This window comes from Ursus arctos, unplaced genomic scaffold (assembly GCF_023065955.2).
Source record: "Ursus arctos isolate Adak ecotype North America unplaced genomic scaffold, UrsArc2.0 scaffold_5, whole genome shotgun sequence".
Classification (NCBI taxonomy): Eukaryota; Metazoa; Chordata; class Mammalia; order Carnivora; family Ursidae; genus Ursus; species Ursus arctos.
The window spans coordinates 12,508,762-12,526,271 of record NW_026623067.1 but is presented as its reverse complement, the minus strand read 5'-3'; the positions used below and the strand labels follow the sequence as shown (position 1 = coordinate 12,526,271).

At 36.3% G+C, this 17,510-nt stretch overlaps 1 protein-coding gene across 1 annotated transcript; it reads left to right on the top strand.

Annotated features, from left to right (window-relative positions):
• Positions 1–7,705: 7,705 nt before the first annotated feature.
• LOC113261934 (vomeronasal type-1 receptor 4-like) lies at positions 7,706–8,725 on the top strand. The gene has a single exon (XM_026508238.1). The coding sequence runs from the start codon at positions 7,706–7,708 to the stop codon at positions 8,723–8,725; it is 1,020 nt and encodes a 339-aa protein (XP_026364023.1).
• The last annotated feature ends 8,785 nt before the right edge of the window (positions 8,726–17,510 follow it).

Genomic DNA, 17,510 nt, shown 5'->3' with positions numbered 1-17,510 from the left:
GTATAACACGAAAGAAAACCATGAAACCACAGAAGAAGAGACCAAGAAAAGAAGGGAACAGAGAAAAATTGCAAAAAGAGCCAGAAAACAATGAACAAAACGGCCCTAAGTAAATGCCTATTAATACTTACATTAAGTGTAAATGTACTAAATCCCTTTCCTGACCACAGCAGTATGAAACTAGAAATCAGTTACAAGAAATAATTGGAAAAAGGACAGACATGTGGAGACTAAACAACATGCTACTACACAATAAATGGGTCAACCAAGAACTCAAAAAAAATTTTTGAAAATAAAAGGAGACAAATGTAAATAAAAACTCAGTGATTCAAATCTTTGCCATAGCAGTTCTAAAACAGATGTTTACAAAAATATTACCCTCTGGATGGATGTAGTTTGACTAGAGCAATAAAACATTTTTGTTTTCTAGCAGCTGAAAGCAATGAGCACTCTAAGTGTACTTAGTCCTCTGGCTTTGTAGAACTATCTAGAATCACTTATCACTTGAGGAAGAGATGTTTGTGACCACAGGTGCTGACTTTAATTAAATACATTTCTATGCTCATCAAGAGAATTTGCTGTAATTTGTGATTCCTCTGGACAAATCAAGAAGTTCACTGCGTACACACTGGTTTCCAGTCCTTGGGGATCCAGCAACCTGCCTCTCCTACAGCCCTGGATCCAGGCCCCTGCACCCAGCTGCAGCCCATCAGAGGTGTCCCCTGCACTGCTGAGGAGCTCAGATGAAGTAAGTCCTCTCCCTGTCTGCAGCTCTTGCTTGAAGGGAGAGACCTGGCCTTGTTTCCAAGAATTTGCTTCTTCAATTCTATTTTTGTTTCAGATTCTTCTTATGCTAAGTCCTTTGTCTTTCACAGTAAGTCTCTCTCCCTGTTCCTACCCCCACACTTACATTTTTTCCCTTATCATTTCTTTTCTATTCCATTTCTCTCATCTCTCCTTCCTGTTCCACATCTTAGTCTTCTGTCCTCTCCTTTCATTGCTCTGCATCTATAAATCTCATTGCTCTGATTAAAATTATTGAGTTTTTCTTTCTCTTTGCAATTTCCAAACTCACCTCTTATATTGAAATGTGTTTTGTTTTTAGTGTACCTTACTTTTTGTTTGTTTATGCCTTTACTAATCTTCCACCTTCTGTGAATGTTCTCATCGTTTTCATTTCTCTGACTTTATTTATTGTCTTTAAAACTCTGTTTTTAATTTCCTCTTGAATTTTCCCCTGGTTTCTTTTTATTCTCCAGTTTTGTCACTCTCTTTCTTGTCTGTGCCTCTATTTTATTAAATGCATATATTTTATTCCTTTCTGTCGTTTCTTTACATTCTTTAACATAGTTTCTGTAAATTTTTCATTCTTCTATAATTCTCTTTCACATAAGACTAGGCACCTGTTACTCTCATTCTTATGTGCTCTGCCTTCCTCTTGCACATGTTTTAATTTAGTAAACTTAAAAACTTTTAGTGAGCTTCTTTTCACTCTCATTTATTCTTGTATAGTTTTGTTTCCATGTATAAGTCTTCTACGTCTCTCTTTGCAAGTCTAATTTGAAAATTATTTAAAATATTTTTATAGACCAATAAAGTGGCACATAGTTCAGAAACTTTTAAAAACATTAAGAAAAGGTGTGTAGAAACTTCAATTCATTCCAGAGTTTATATATCTATATAGAATACACTCTATAAAATATGTCATTCTCACATTCAGATTTATAAACTAATTTGAAATATAAAAGCTGCTTGCTCTAAAGTGCATTTCTAGATGTTTGCTTCCTCGATTTTTACTTATCCAAGTTTGTATAAATTTATATTGTGTTTATACTTTCTTCTCTTTTTCTTTTCTTACTAATTCAGTCTACTCCCTCTTAGCCTTTCTTTCTCTTATGTCTTTTTTTTTATCTTTCTTTCATGCCCACTTCTCTTTTGTCCTCCTTTTGTTTTCTATTCTCACAACTGTTTTTGTTAATTTGTAGTTTTAATTTTTAATTCACTTTTCCATTTATTGCCATATATGGTAATAAATTTCTTTCTTTGTTTGTTAATTTTGTTATTAGTTCTTTATTTTGGTTGCTTTGACACCCTGTTCCTCACACTTGTAAGTGCTTTCTGATATTTAAATTATACCAATTGATATCTTTTTTGAGCTTTAGGATTCTTGTTGATTATGTTGGGGAGGACATCCTTTTCCTCTACTCTTTTATTTTGGGTCTGGGGCCTGCAATTTAAACCTCCAAAGAAAAAAGATTAACAGGAAGAAAATGTCCCAAATTTGTTCATGGGCCAATGGGAGCTTACAAAAGAAAACCTTGAAAATTACTAAATTTAGGACTTTTTATGCCAAATCTCAAAAAAGAAATGGAGTGAGGCTGAGGATGATTTGTGACATGAACAAGTGGGTTCCAGGGGAACAAATGGGAGATACAAAAAGTTTGTGATGATCATTGTCTATGCAGGTGTAAGTGGTATTTTTCAACCTTTTCATGGCAATAAAAAAAACCCAGAGAAGTGATTTTTTTAAGTTTTATTCCCAGAAGTTCCTGCTTTCAGTGAGTTAAAAAATGCTCCTAGAAGACTTTTTTTCTGCAATGGTTGAATCTCAAATGTCTTTACTTTAAAATAATCTTTATCATAACTTTGAGAGTTTAAGTGTGTCTCCACAATCCTATGTGAATGTTTCAAAACAGTCTTTTACTCAGATCACTAATGGTTCCTGAAAATTATTCTTTTTTCTTGATTTCCTAATGTTCCCCATCTCATGTTTTCTAATTCATTCTGACAGACATATATCCTAATAGTTTTTCTATTTCTTGTTAAACGTTACCTTTCCCATAATCTCTTTGCCTCAGTGCCTTTTTTATTTGTGAGATTTTCTTTAGCTGTTTGCCTGCCTCCACTTGTGTTCTGTTTGGTTTTTTCCTCTCTTTCCTCTCATTCTGTTTAGCTCATTTCCCTGCTGGGATGACACTATCTATACTATCCTGTTCTTTCTAGTGTCACATGTTGCTTCATATTTATTGTCCCTCTTTTTACTTTTTCAATTCAGTTAACTGTCATCCTCTGATTTTAATTCTCTTTTCCTATATTTCCTTTCAATGCTTCCACCTATTCCCTCGTTTCTTTTAACCATTCTCTCCACATATTGCCTTGTTTTTCTTCATATTTCTTGGCTCTTCATCATCCTCTGATCAGAGAAATAAAATATGGAAATGATTTCTCAAGTTCAATGTAAGAAAAGGGTTTAGATTTTATTGAAAATTGCATCTTCATTTCATTTAAAAAATTTTTAATTTCATATTATAAATTTTAAATATTCATAAGAATTGACCTTCTATGATAGTGGATATTCTGATGTATAAATGTCAATATAGTGGTACTTATTTCTGTCTTTCTTAACTTCTGTCAATTGATTTATATAAAATGTCGAAGAAATTTTTGCAGAAAGTGGAGATGATGTCGTAGTATTATTTACTGTACATCCTTCATTTTCTAAAATTACATTGTCTAGTCAAGGAAATAACTTTTAAATTCATGAGTTGCTGTGCACATTATATTATTTTCCTCTAGAGCTTTAACCTTATTTTCAGTGTAGACCATTATCATCAGTAAATGATAATAATCACACTGTTGGGTCTTATGGAGTGCTTATTCTTTTTAAATTATTTACCACATATGTTAAGAGATAAAAAGGGGGACCGGATAATTGATACACTTCTGACGTTTCTGACCAAAAACTAATTATTTTGGGTTTCATGATGTATTAGTTTGTCCTGTTTATATTAGGCAGCTACCTTGCACAAAGTTAATAATTTCCTTCATATTTATAATACACCTTAAAATTTTATTTTTATCCTAAATAGATATTAAATGTATATGAATGTACTTTCCCTATTTACTGTGATAGTCATGAACCTTTCTTCTTTAAGATGTTAATGTGGACAATTATGTTAACAGATTCCATAAAGATAAGACATCTTAGCATTTCCTGGTAAATCTAAAATCTTCACAACACATTATTCTTGCTTACATCTTGGTGCATACATTTTACAATTATTTATATTTATATTTATATATTTTATTGAGGTGAAAGGAATATAACACAAAATTAACCATCTTAAAGTATGCCTTTCAGTGGCATTTATAATATTTGCAATGTTGTACAACCACCATTTTGTTAAGTTTCAAAACATTTCATCACCTCAAAGAAAGCACAGACGCGCCTTCCCCACCCAGTCACTCCTCTATCCCTCATCCTTCCAATCTCTAGTAACCACATGTCTGCTTTCTGTCTATAGATTTATGCATTTTGGGTATTTTGTATAAATACAATCATACTCTAAGTGACTTTTTGATTGTGAGTAGTTTTACATCTAGGCTAGGCTTTCTCATGCAAGTGTGGTCATGTCAGTAGTTAACTAGGGGATGACTGGTGTCCTATATGGGATTTGATGTTGCTTGCAATGGAATGGCTTCACATATAGTTTTGGAATGTGGCTGAAGATCTCTTCTCTGTGGTTGCTCAGCCCATAAAAGGCTAGGATGCTTCACATGATGGTGTGGTGGGTTTGCAGTGAGGTAGAACAGCAAGCTCCACCTAAGGGCACTTATCAAGATTTTGCTTGTGTCATGTTTACTCTACACTGACTGGTCAAAACAAGCCAAGTGACAACCCACATTAAAGGGACAGAAAAAAGCCACCTCATGGGTGCAACCTCAATGTCAGGAGAGAATTTATGGGCATTTTTGTAGTCTGCCACTTTCCAGGATCAAGAGGAAATGAGAGGTAAGGAATTGGAGACAGGGAATAGAGATAATTCCTCAGAGGAGAATGGCTAGAAAGAGAAGAAGAGAATTTTTCAAGAAATGTTCAAGATACACAGTACATTTGCATGTTGATGGGGGATATTTGATAATGCCCAAGAGAAAAAAGAATAACAGAAGAGAGGGTCTTGAGCAGGAAAGATATTTCCAGATTGATTGCACAAATGCATGGATGGACTGTGACAAAAGGCATAGACAACCCATTCTCAGAGCCAGAGTACAAAGCTGAGGTTCTGAGCAAGGATACAGAAAGCGGGATTGATGTACTGGTGGAATTTGGGGGAATACCTTTTGATTGCTTTGTTTTTCTAAATGAAATATGGAGATCATTGATGGATGAATGAATGAAGAAAATATGGTGTATATATACACAGACAGAATGGAAAATGTACAGACACATATATACAATGGAATATTATATATAATATATATGCATGCACAAGGTATATAAATAATAGCATTTTAGTCATATATATAATGGAATATATATATATGTATATATATATATACACAATTGAATATTACTGAGTCATAAAAAACAAGGGAATCTTGCCATTTGCAAGTACAAGGATGGCAGTTGTTGGTATTATGCTAAGTTGAATAAATCAGGCAGAGAAAAACAAATCTGTGTGAGCTCACTTAAACGTGGAATTTTAAAAAATCCCCAAAACATCCACTGAATTGATAGATACAGAAATCAGATTGGTATTTTACAGAAGTGGAGATTGAAGGGTGGGTGAAATGGGTGAAGGGAGTACAAATGTGTAAACTTTCAGTTATAAAAAAAATAAGTCATGGGAATGTTATGGGCAACATGGACACCGTAGTGAATAGTGCTGTATTGTATCTTTTAAAGTTGCTTGGGGGGTGCCTGGGTGGCACAGCGGATAAGCGTCTGCCTTCAGCTCAGGGCGTGATCCCGGCATTATGGGATCAAGCCCCACATCAGGCTTCTCTGAGCCTGCTTCTTCCTCTCCCACTCTCCCTGCTTGTGTTCCCTCTCTCGCTGGCTGTCTCTATCTCTGTCGAATAAATAAATAAAATCTTTAAAAAAAATTAAAGTTGCTTGGAGTTTAGAATTTAAAAGTTGTCATTACAAGAAAAAACATTGTAATTGTGTATGGTGATGGATGTTAAATTGGCTAATTATATTGATCATTTTGCAATATATACAAATATTAAATTACTATGCTGTATATTTGAAACTAACAGAATAGTTCATTTCAATTATATCTCAATACAATATATGCAATGAGTCATCATCTGAATATGAGAGTTGGAGAGAATTTCTTGGTAGGTTGAGAATGTACAAGTTATGAAATAGTCATCAAGAGGAGTGAGAAAATGAATACTCAAGGAATATTCTTGAAAATTTAGTGTGATTGCTGGCTGAAACGAAAGCTCACTGGAGCTACGTGTGAAGAATTTAACATAAGTTCACTTAATATGATTATTTATTTTTCTGTAGCCTTGTTTATCTGAGTAGAATGATGTGAACTAGGCAGACTATGTGTGTGTGTTTGAGGACTATAGAAGCAGGAATAAAGTGAAGGCATCACATAATTTGCAGGAAATGATTATAATCTTGGATATAGAAAGTTTAAGTGAAGAGGAGAGATTAGGAGATCTTGCGGAGAGTAAAGAGATCGAAGTTTTGCAGACCCAGGAGTTGTCAAAGTAATTTTGGGGTCAGAGATTACATAAATAAGCTGGAAATAGCTGGTACCAGGAGGATTAGATGCTTGGAAGTAACACTTAATGAATTTACAATATTGGCAATGAGAAACTCTAGTATGTGAGTGGGAGAGTGTGGATGAGGTGGGGGAAAGCAGAGGCAGGAGTGTTGGAAGAAAGGAAATCAGAAATGTGAGAGAAGCTGAGGATATGGGACAGGTCATTTGTGTGGATACTACAATCACCAAAAATATGACAGGAGGTGAATTGGGGAGTGTTACAGTGAGTCAAGTGCTATGAAGGGGAGTGATTTGGGGTGAGTAGATTACCTCCAAATGGACAGTGTTCGACATAGCCTGATGAGAAGATGCTTCAAAGCTGGGTGATGAAGAATTATCTGAAAGTGCTGGGGATCAAAGAGGACATTCCAACCTTCAGGCCTGGTGATATAGGGGACAGGGGAGAGATAGATCCCATTACTTGAGAGAGATTCAGGAGAATCAGCGACTTTAGTGTAGAATAAAACGATGAAGTAAATTTTCAAAACAGAACTGGAGGACGCAGTGTACTGACCCATGAGCTGATGTGATGTCATATACTTTGGAAGTGTCTTGGAGTTAGGAAATGTGTGTAGCAGGGTCAGGAAAGGCATTTAAAGAGCCAGATGGTCATGTGCGACTCTGGGGATGGAGTCATTTACTGGTGAATGAGTAAAACAATAATGTGTGTCATGTACATTAGAAATGTAATAATATGGATTAAAATACATAAGAATTTTCTATTATTCATGGCGGAAGATGGAAATTCATTCAAATATTTGAGGTGAAGTTCAGAACGTACACATAGAACATAAATGGAATCTGTATAAATCTGAAATATTGTTTTTAATGAACAAAAACAACTTCTAATTATTCAATTTATTTCTTAGAATTACACTTATGTTTTCATAAAACTCATGCTTTATCTCAACCCACATATTCCTGTGCAGTGACATCAATAATCCTTGATATTTACCTCTAGAACTAATTCTTACTTTCCTGAATATTTTTACAGAGCATCTGCACAAGCCCTGCTGGGGATGATCCTACCTCATGGAGTCTCCATATGATCCCATCGTTTCCATCAGGTTTACAAACCATTTGGGGTTCCTTTTTAATCTGTGCAAGAGTGTATCAAAGTAAAGAGGTCAATGAATGTGATAATGTCAAGTGATACTATTTTGGGAGTGTTCATTCTCTCTCAAGTTGGGATTGGTTTTATTGGAAACACATTGCTACTGGTGTTACGCATCAACACCTTCTTAGTTCAGCTACGTACAAAGAAACCTGTAGATTTGATATTTATCCATTTGCTTTTCACGAATATCATGACAATTCTTTTCAGTGGGATTCCAGAAGTAATGAATGCTTTTGGAGTAAGAAATTTTCTACATGACGTTGGTTGTAAGGTAGTGATGTACCTGTACAGAGTCACCCGGGGTCTTTCCCTCTGCACCACATCTTTCCTGAGTATTGTTCAGGCCATCATTATCACTCCCAGCAACTCTAGGTGGGCATGGCTCAAACCCAAAATCTTCACATACATTTTTCCTGCCTTCTGTTCTTTCTGGATCACCAACATGCTGATCTACATTCATGTTATCATAAACATTGTGGCCCCATACAACACCACAGAAGTTGACAAATTCTATTCTCTGACATACTGTGTTGGGAAGGGTCCTGATTATATTCAGTCAGCTGTCTTTCTAGGGTGCATGGTGTTACGAGATTTCCTGTGTGTGTTCCTCATGGTCTGGACCAGTGTGTACATTGTAAAGTTCATTTTCATGCATCGCAAGACAGTGAAGCATCTCCACAGGACCAGCCTCAGCCCAAGACCCTCTCCTGAAACCAAGGCCACCTACACAATCCTGGCACTGGTGAGCTGCTTTGTTTTCTTTTACTGGAGTAATAGCTTCCTTACCATTTATGTAAGTTATACACGTAATGTAAAAGGTCTGGAGAACATCACTGTAATTCTCTCCCATGGTTATCCGGCAATCTGTCCTTTAGTACTGATAAAAAATCATAACAAACTATTCTTTCTGAACTGTGCCTTTTCAAAGATGAGAAAATCCTCTCAACACACAATTTCCCTCAACGCAGGATGCCCTCACACGTTTCTGATACAAAGGCCTCAATTACAGTTTCCCACCCTTAATTTAGGGAAGGTGAAATTGTGAAGGAGTGCTAAGAATTTTCCCATTGGACATCTCTCAAACCTTCCAGCTTTGTGAACATGGGAGATAAATGGCTAGGCTTTGGAATAAAACATGTTTGAGATAGTTATACCTGGATGGGGCAATCTTTATCTTATAATGATTCTCAAAAACGCAGTTTGATTTTTTTTGCATTACCATATTTTTAAGAAATGTTTCCTAATGTGACAGATCTATGGGTTCAGTTACAGTAACTATACTTGTTGGATTATGCTAGACAGATCTTCACTTAGACCAAATGACTTGGTATCTGCACTATTCCATACTTTACACCTTGGAGTCAATACATGTGTTCATGATATGTTGTCAATTATATCTTGTTTAACCACAAACAGTGATATGTGTAAATATAACCACATTTCCCTCATCTTATGAGTAACACCCAAACCCTAGAGAACCATCATCATATACTTTATGAAGCCCCACTTTACTTCCTCTATGTACACCTTTCAGCCTATTTGCATCACTGGAGGTATTTCTTGAATAGTTCTGGTTTTTGAAGGCATGTTTGTTGTGTCAATAGCCAAATATGGTTTCTTTGTAGATTTCTACTTTTAGAAGGAAATATGGAGCCATTCCCTTCTGTCACATTATGCTATATCAGAAAAACTCAAACATTTTGCTAGAAAAGAACTAACATTTTCAAAAAAATATTTTAAAATATTTTTTCCCTGAGAACTATGCTCAAACAAATATCAGGGAAAAAATATCGCACTGAAAGTGAGGCTGTCCACAGCAAATGAGTGACTCTTGCAGCACAGACCTCTGTGCTTCACAGCTTCTTGGGAAAGAGGAAACTGGCAATTGGAGCCTGAGAACACAGACTGACTCATTAGGTTAAAAAAAAATTCAGCTAGATAAAAACAAGGAAGGCATGAAGACACTCAAACTGAAAACAATTACAATAGGCAAATACTAATTTTTAAAACGTAATGTGAGTATTTCTAAACTATCAGAGAAAAAGTGGGACTTTTGATGGAGAGGGTAATACAATAATGATAAAGGTTAAGAGAACTGTGAAGAAGAAGTTGCCCTAAAATTTTGGATCCTAAAAATGTTAACTTCAATATAAGAAGACAAATTATAAACAGAAGACAGCATGTCCATGATTTTAGTGGGGGATTCACACATAATTTCAGCAATTGACACCCTATAGGGAAAATTGTGCACTTAAAATACATGCTGTGGATCAATGCAAATCGAAACCATAATGAGATACTTTACAACCACTAGATTGGCTAAAATAAAAAAGACTGATGATTACAATGGTGGAAAGGATGTGAGGAAATTGGAACCCTCTTACACTGTTGGTGGGCATGTAAAATGGTGCAGCCACTTTGGAAAAGAGCTCGGAAGTTTCAAAATAAGTTAAACATAAAATTAACATACAGCCCAGCAATTCCACTCCCCCCAAAATTGAAAATAGTTCTCCAAACAAAAGCGTGTATATGTGAATATTCACAGCAGCATTATTCTTAATATAAAAACATGGGAACAACTGAAATGTCCACCTACCAGTGGGTGAATGAAAAGCTGTGGTATATTCATAGCATGGACTCATATTCAGGAATAAAAAGAGAAGAAGGACTAATTCAAGGATGAACCATGAAAACATGCAAAATGGAAGAAGCAAATCCTTGAATGGGGCAGGGACAGAGGGAGAGGGAGAATCTCAAGCAGACTCTGTGCTGAGTGCAGACCCAAAATGGGGCTTAATCTCATGACCCTGAAATCATGAACTGAGCAAAAAATAAAAAGTCAGATGCTTAACTGACTGAGCCACCCAGGCACCCCTGGAGGAAGCTAATCTTAAAAGACCATATAATGTATCATTCCACTTATATGAAGTGTCCAGAATAGGCAAATCTGTAGAGACAGAAAATAGATTAGCAGCTACCTAGGGCTATGGGCAGGAGTGGGTGGGAGACGGAGGGGTGAAACAGGGAATGCTTCCACTGGACACAGAGTTTCCATTAAGGGTGATGAAAACATTCTAACATAGATTTTGGGGATGATTGCAAACATCTGTGAATATACTAGAAAATATTGAATTGTACACTTTAATTTGATGAATTATATGTTATGTAAATGATAGTTCAATAAAGCCATTATTAAAAAAAAGAATAAATATCATTGGACAATATGCCCAAAATTGTAATTTAAAGTACATATTAGAAATTATATTCAACCCTGAGTTAGAGAATATATGTTTTTTCACACGTACATTTAGACCATTTAGAAACTTGGAACATTGAGAAAGTTGACCTGAGTGAGGAGGCCATAACATCCAAATTCCATATGGTGCCTGGAAACTAGGTAGGATTTCCATGTTAAAGACTTAACATAGAATTTCTTCTCTTGCAAGGTACCATTTTTTGCATGTAAGGTCTTGAACTGTTTGGATGACGTCCACCCTCAAAACAAAAAAAAAATCCTCCTCATTTAAAACCAACTTATTAAAGCTTTTAAGTAGATTATAAAATACCATTACAGCAACATCCAGACTAGTGTTCAATCAACCAACTGGGTCAAGTGACACATAAAGTTTAACCGTCACAGCATGGAAAATACAACCCTTAGTTTTCTGCAAAAAAACAAATGTAAAGCCTCTCTGAGCAGATGTCACCCAAAGCCTCAGATACTTGTATAGTGTTTTATTTACCATGCTCAGCCTTCCAGGGAACATAACCTGAAAGAAAAAGTGAGATCATTGATGGAATGAAAAAAAAAACCAGAGTCTTGGGGTATCAAGTGATAACACAAGTCATTCAGAGAGTTCAAAATAACTGTATTGCCTCTAGAGAAGAGAATTTAAAAGTCCAAAGTATGAACATGGCAAGAAAAAATGGAAATAGGAGGAGGAGTTAAGATGGCAGAGGATTAGGGACCCTAATTTCGTCTTGTCCCTGGAATTCAGCTAGATAGTTATCAAATCATACTGAACACCTGTGAAAGCAATTGGACACATGAGAAAAGAATTCCTGCAATTCTACAAATAGAAAAGTGACCATGTTTTGCAAGGTGGGATGTGTGGAGATGTGAATCTGAGGTGATATAATCGAAATAAACCACAGGGGTGAGGGAATGGGAGCCTCCACAAGTATGGTACCAGAAAGTGTTATAAGCCATGGAGCTCAAACAGTACTTTTCGAAGTCGGCCTGAAAGGTGCTCAGGGGGAAAAGCCAGCAGAATCCCAGGTGGGAAAGCAAGGTCTCAGGATCCCCAAGGTCACAAAAAGAATGGGGGTGCCTGAGCATGGCAGTTCCCAAGCATCCCAGAGGAGAAGCCATCTACAAACAGCGAGTCCTGGTGCTGGCATTCTGCTCAGAGTTGCCATAAACTGCAAACCACTGCATGGTCCAGTGATGGCTCTCCATGCAGGGACCCATCAAGAGGCAGAACGAAGGGGAGACCCCACTCCTTTCCCCAGAAGGGGTGGCGAAGGTGCGGGCTGTAGGAGTCCATAAATTTTGGAGACTTGAAATGGGGTCATGCGCCTGAGGTAAAAAAGCTTGGTCACATGCTGGGGAACATAGAGTTTCAGTGGAAACCAGGGAGACAAAAGTGATTAACTGCTTTTCTGTGAGGGCTTTCTGAAGAGTGGGGGGTGTGAATTATCAGCTCTGGGGCTAGAGATCAGGGCGCTGCCATTTTCATCTCAGCCCCCAGTTAATGCTGACAGCCTTCATGGAACAAAACAGCCAAATAAAGCAAACTGGATCCCTTTATATTGAGCCTGGATGTCTGACAGAGATGGTACAATTCTTCCTAGACAAGGACAGCTGAGAATCAGTGCAACAGGCCCTTCGCTCAGAAGAGAAGCAGGAATTTCTGGCTAATATTGAATTACTGATCATAGAGAACTACAAAACGTTAGCTCTTAGGGATATCAGTACCTAGAGTTCATGGTTTTTTCTTATTATTCTTTAGAACTTTTAGTCATACATTTTTTTTTCCTTTTCAACTATTTTCTTATTTTATGAACTCTTTTTAAGCCTTTTTAAATTTTCATTTTTATATTTAGATTATATATATACATTTCATTTTTGGTTTCCTTGTATTCAATATTACTTTTGAATGTATATAAGTTTCTCTTCCTTTCCGATTTTGAGATCTCATTTCTTCTAACAAACAGACCAAAATATACCCAGGATCTGGTTTATTGTTTTGTTCTATGCAACTTCTTTTTAGATTTTATTCCCTTTCTCTGATTTTGCTTTCTGTTCTCTTCTGATTTGTTTAGTGTGTATTTCTCCGGTGTCGTTGTGCTATTTTTGTATTTCCTCCCTCATTTTCCTATTTATTTCTGGACATAATGACAAAACAGAAGAACTCATCCCAAAAGAGAGAACAAGAGGCAATACTCACTCTCAGGGACTTAACTATGTGGATATAAGTAAGAGGTAGGAACTAGAATTCAAAACAACTATTATAAAGATACTAGCTTGCTTGAGAAAAGCATAGAATACACTAGAGAATTCCTTTCTGAAGAAATAAAAGAATTAAAATCTTATCAGGTAGAAATTAAAAAGGCTACTACTGAGATGCAGTCAAAGATGGAGGCTCTAACTGCTAGGATAAATAACGCAAAGAGAGTCAGTGATATAGGAGACAAAATAATGGAGAATAAGGAAGCTGAGAACAAGAGAGATAAACAACTACTGAATTATGACAGGATGATTCAAGAGATCAGTGATACCATGAAGCGAAACAATATCCGAATTATTGGGGTCAGAGGAAGAAGAGAGAGAGGAGCATTTAGTTTATTTGAACAAATTATAGCAGAAAAATTCCCTAATATGGGGAAGGAAACAGACATTCAGGTCTTTAGGCACAGATAAGCCCCCTCAAAATCCATAAAAATAGGTCAACACCCTGACATACAACACTTAAGCTTGGAAATTTCATAGATAAAGAGAAAATTCTGAAAGCAGCTCTGAAGAAGAGGTCCTTAACCAACAAATGTAGAAACATGAGGCTAGCAGCAGACCTGTCCAAAGAGACCTGGCAGATCAAAGGACTGTCATAATACATTCAACGTGATAAATGAGAAAAAACATGCAGCCAAGAATACTTTATCCAGCAAGGCTGTTATTGAGAATGGAAGGAGAGATAGAGATCATTCAGGAGAAGCAGAAACTAAAGGAATCTGTGATCATTAAATGAGCCCTGTGAAAATATGAAAGGGGATCTTTTGAGCAAAGGGAGAGCTCAAAGGTAACAAAGACCAGAAGGAAACAGAGACAATCTACTGAAACAGTGACCTTACAGATAATATAAGGGCATGAAATTCATATCATTCAATAATTATTCTGACTGTAAATGGGCAAAATGCTCCAATCAAGAGACACAGGGTATCAGAATGGATAAAAAAACAAGACCCATTCATACGCTGTCTACAAGAGACACATTTTAGACCTAAAGATACTTCCAGAATGAAAGTCAGGGTGTAAATACCATTTATCATGTGAATGGACATAAAAGGAACACTGGGGTAGAAAACCTTTTATCAGACAAATTAGATTTGAAGCAAAGACTACATTAAGAGATGAAGAAGGACACTATATTATAATTAAAGGGTCTATCAGAAAACAAACCAACAAACAATATGCCCTTAACTTGGCTACAGGCAATTACATAAACCAATTAATAACAAAAGTGAAGAAACACATTGATAGTAGTACAAAAATAGTCGGGGACTTGAACACCCAACTCACAACAAAGGACAGATTATTTAAGCAGAACGCAGCAAGAAAACAAGGGCTCAAATGACGTACTGGATCAGCTGGACTTCACAGATATATTCAGAGTATTTCATCCTAAAGCAACAGAATACACATTCTTCTCAAGTGTACATGGAACCTTTTCAAAATACATCACCTACTGGGTCACAAATCAGGTCTCACCTGGTACCAAAAGATTGAGATTATGTCTGCATATTTTCTGATCATAGTGCTTTAGAACTTGAACTCAATCGCAACAGAAAATTTGGAAGGAACACAAATACATGCAGATTAAAGAGATCCTACTAAAGAACAAATGCATCAACCAGCAAATTACAGAAGAAAAAAAATCATGGAAGCAAATGAAAATGGAAAAACAACTGTTCAAAAACCTTTGGGATGCAGCAAAGGCAGTCGCAAGTGAGAAGTATATAGCCAAACAGGCCTTTCTCAAGGTGCAAGAAATGTTTCAAATCCACAACCTAAAATTACACCTAAAGGAGCTGGAACAAGAACAGCAAATAAAGGCTAAATCCAGCAGGAGAAGATAAATAAAGTTTAGAGCAGAAATCAATGAAATAGAAACCAAAAGACAGTAGGCCAATCAATGAAACAAGGAGCTGGTTCCTTGAAAGAATAAGATCAATTAACCTCTAGCCATACATATCAGAAAGAAAAGATAAAGGATGGATCTAAATAAAATCATAAATGAAAGACGAGAGATCACAACCAATACGAAAGAAATACAAAGAATTAGAAGAACATATTATGAGCAATTATATGCCAGCAAATTAGGGAATCTGGAAGAAATGGATGCATTCTGAGAAACATACAATCTACCAAAATTGAAATAAGAAGAAATAGAAAACCAAAACTGACCCACAACCAGCAACAAATTGGAGTATTAATCAAAAATCTCCCAATAAACAAGAGTTCAGGAACAGATGGACTCTCAGCAGGATTCTACCAAACATTTAAAGAATTAATATCTATTCTTCTGAAACTGTACCAAAAAATTGACATGGAAGGAAAAATTCCAAACTCATTCTATGAGGCCAACATTATCTTAATCACAAAACCAGACAAAGACCCCACCAAAAAGGATAATTATGGACCAATATGTCTAATGAACATGGATGCAAAGATTTCCACCAAGATACGAGACAATAGGTGCCAACAACACCAACCAATAGGATGCAACAGTACGTTAAAAGGGCTATTCACCATAACCAAGTGGGATTTATTCCTGTCCTGGAAGGTGGTTCAACATTCAAAAATCAATCAATGTGATACACCACATTAATAAAAGAAAGGAAAGTGCCATATAATCCTCTCAATAGATGCAGTAGAAGCATTTGACGAAGTACAGCATCCTTTCTTGATTAAAACCCTTCACAGTGTAGGGACTGAAGGAAAATAACTCAATATCATAAAAGCCATAACTTAGAACAAAAGTCATTCTCAATAGGGGAAAACCTGAGATCTTTCCCTCTAAGATCAGAAACATGACTGGGATGTTCACCTCAGCACTCTTGCCCAACATAGTACTAGAAGTCCTAGCCTCAACAATCAGGCAACAAAAGAAATAAAAAGGATCCAAATCAGCAAAGAAGAAATCAAAATTTTCCTCTTCACAGATGACACGATATTTTATGTGGAAACCCAAGAGATCCACCCCAAATTTTCTACAACTCTTAGGAATGTAACAAAGTGACAGGATATAAAATCAATGCACTGAAATCAGTTGTAGTTCTATACACTAGCAATGAAACAGAAGAACATGAAATCAGGGTATGGATCCCATTTACAAATGTACCAAAATCCATAGATAGCTCGGAATAAACCTAAGCAAAGAGGTAAAGGATCTGTAGTTTGAAAACTACAGAACACCTTTGAAAGACATTGAGGAAAACACAGAGAAATGGAAAAACATTCATGCCATGGATTGGAAGAATAAATATTGTGAAAGTATGCATGCTACCCAAAACAATGTACACATTCAATACAATTCCTATGAATGTACCATCAACATTATATACAAATCTTTAACAAATAATCCTAAAATATGTATGGAACCAGAAAGACTCTGAATAGCCAGAGGAATGTTGAAAAAGAAAACGAAAGGTGATGGCATCACAGTGCCTGACTCTGAGCTGTATTCCAAAGCTGCAATCATCAAGGTAGTATGGTTTTGGCACAAAAAGAGACACACAGAAAAATGGAATAAAGAAGCAAAAATAGACCCTCATCTCTATGGTCATAGAATCTTTGGCAAAGCAGGAAAGAACATCCAATGGAAAAAAGACAGTCTTTTCAATAAATGATGCTAGGAAAATTGGACAGGTACATGCAGAAGAATGAAATTGAATCATTTTCTTACACCATATACAAAGATAAACTGAATATAGATGAAGTAACTGAATGTGAGACAGGAATCCATCAAAATCCTAGAGGAGAACCCAGATAGCAATGTCTTTTATCTTGACAGCATCAAGTTCCTGCCTGACATGTCTTCAAAGGAAGTTAAACAAAAGCCAAAATGAACTATTGGGAATTCATTGAGATAAAATGCTTTTGCCAGCAAGGGAAATAGTCAACAAAACCAAAAGAAACCTATAGAATGGGAAAAGATATTTGCAAATGTATCATGATATAAAGGGCTAGTATCGAAAATCTATAAAGTACTAGTCAGAATGGCTAGAATGAACAATTAGGAAACAACTGATAAGTGTGAGGATGGGGAGAAGGGGGGACCCTCTTACAATGTTGGTGGGAATGCAAGCCGGTCCAACGTCTCTGGAAAACAGTATGGACGTTCCTCCAAAAGTTAAAAATAAAGCTACCTTCCAACCCCTCAATTGCCATACTAGGTATTGACCCAAAGGATACAAACACAGTGATCCAAAGGGCCACCTGCACCCCAATGTTTATAGCAGCAATGTCCACAATAGCCAAAATATGGAAAGAGCCCAGAAGTGTATTCACAGATGAATAAAGACGATGTGGTATATACATACAATGAAAT

Bases quoted from the DNA above. Each gene is read 5' to 3' on its own strand.
- LOC113261934 (XM_026508238.1), top strand. From the start codon at position 7,706: ATGTCAAGTGATACTATTTTGGGAGTGTTCATTCTCTCTCAAGTTGGG.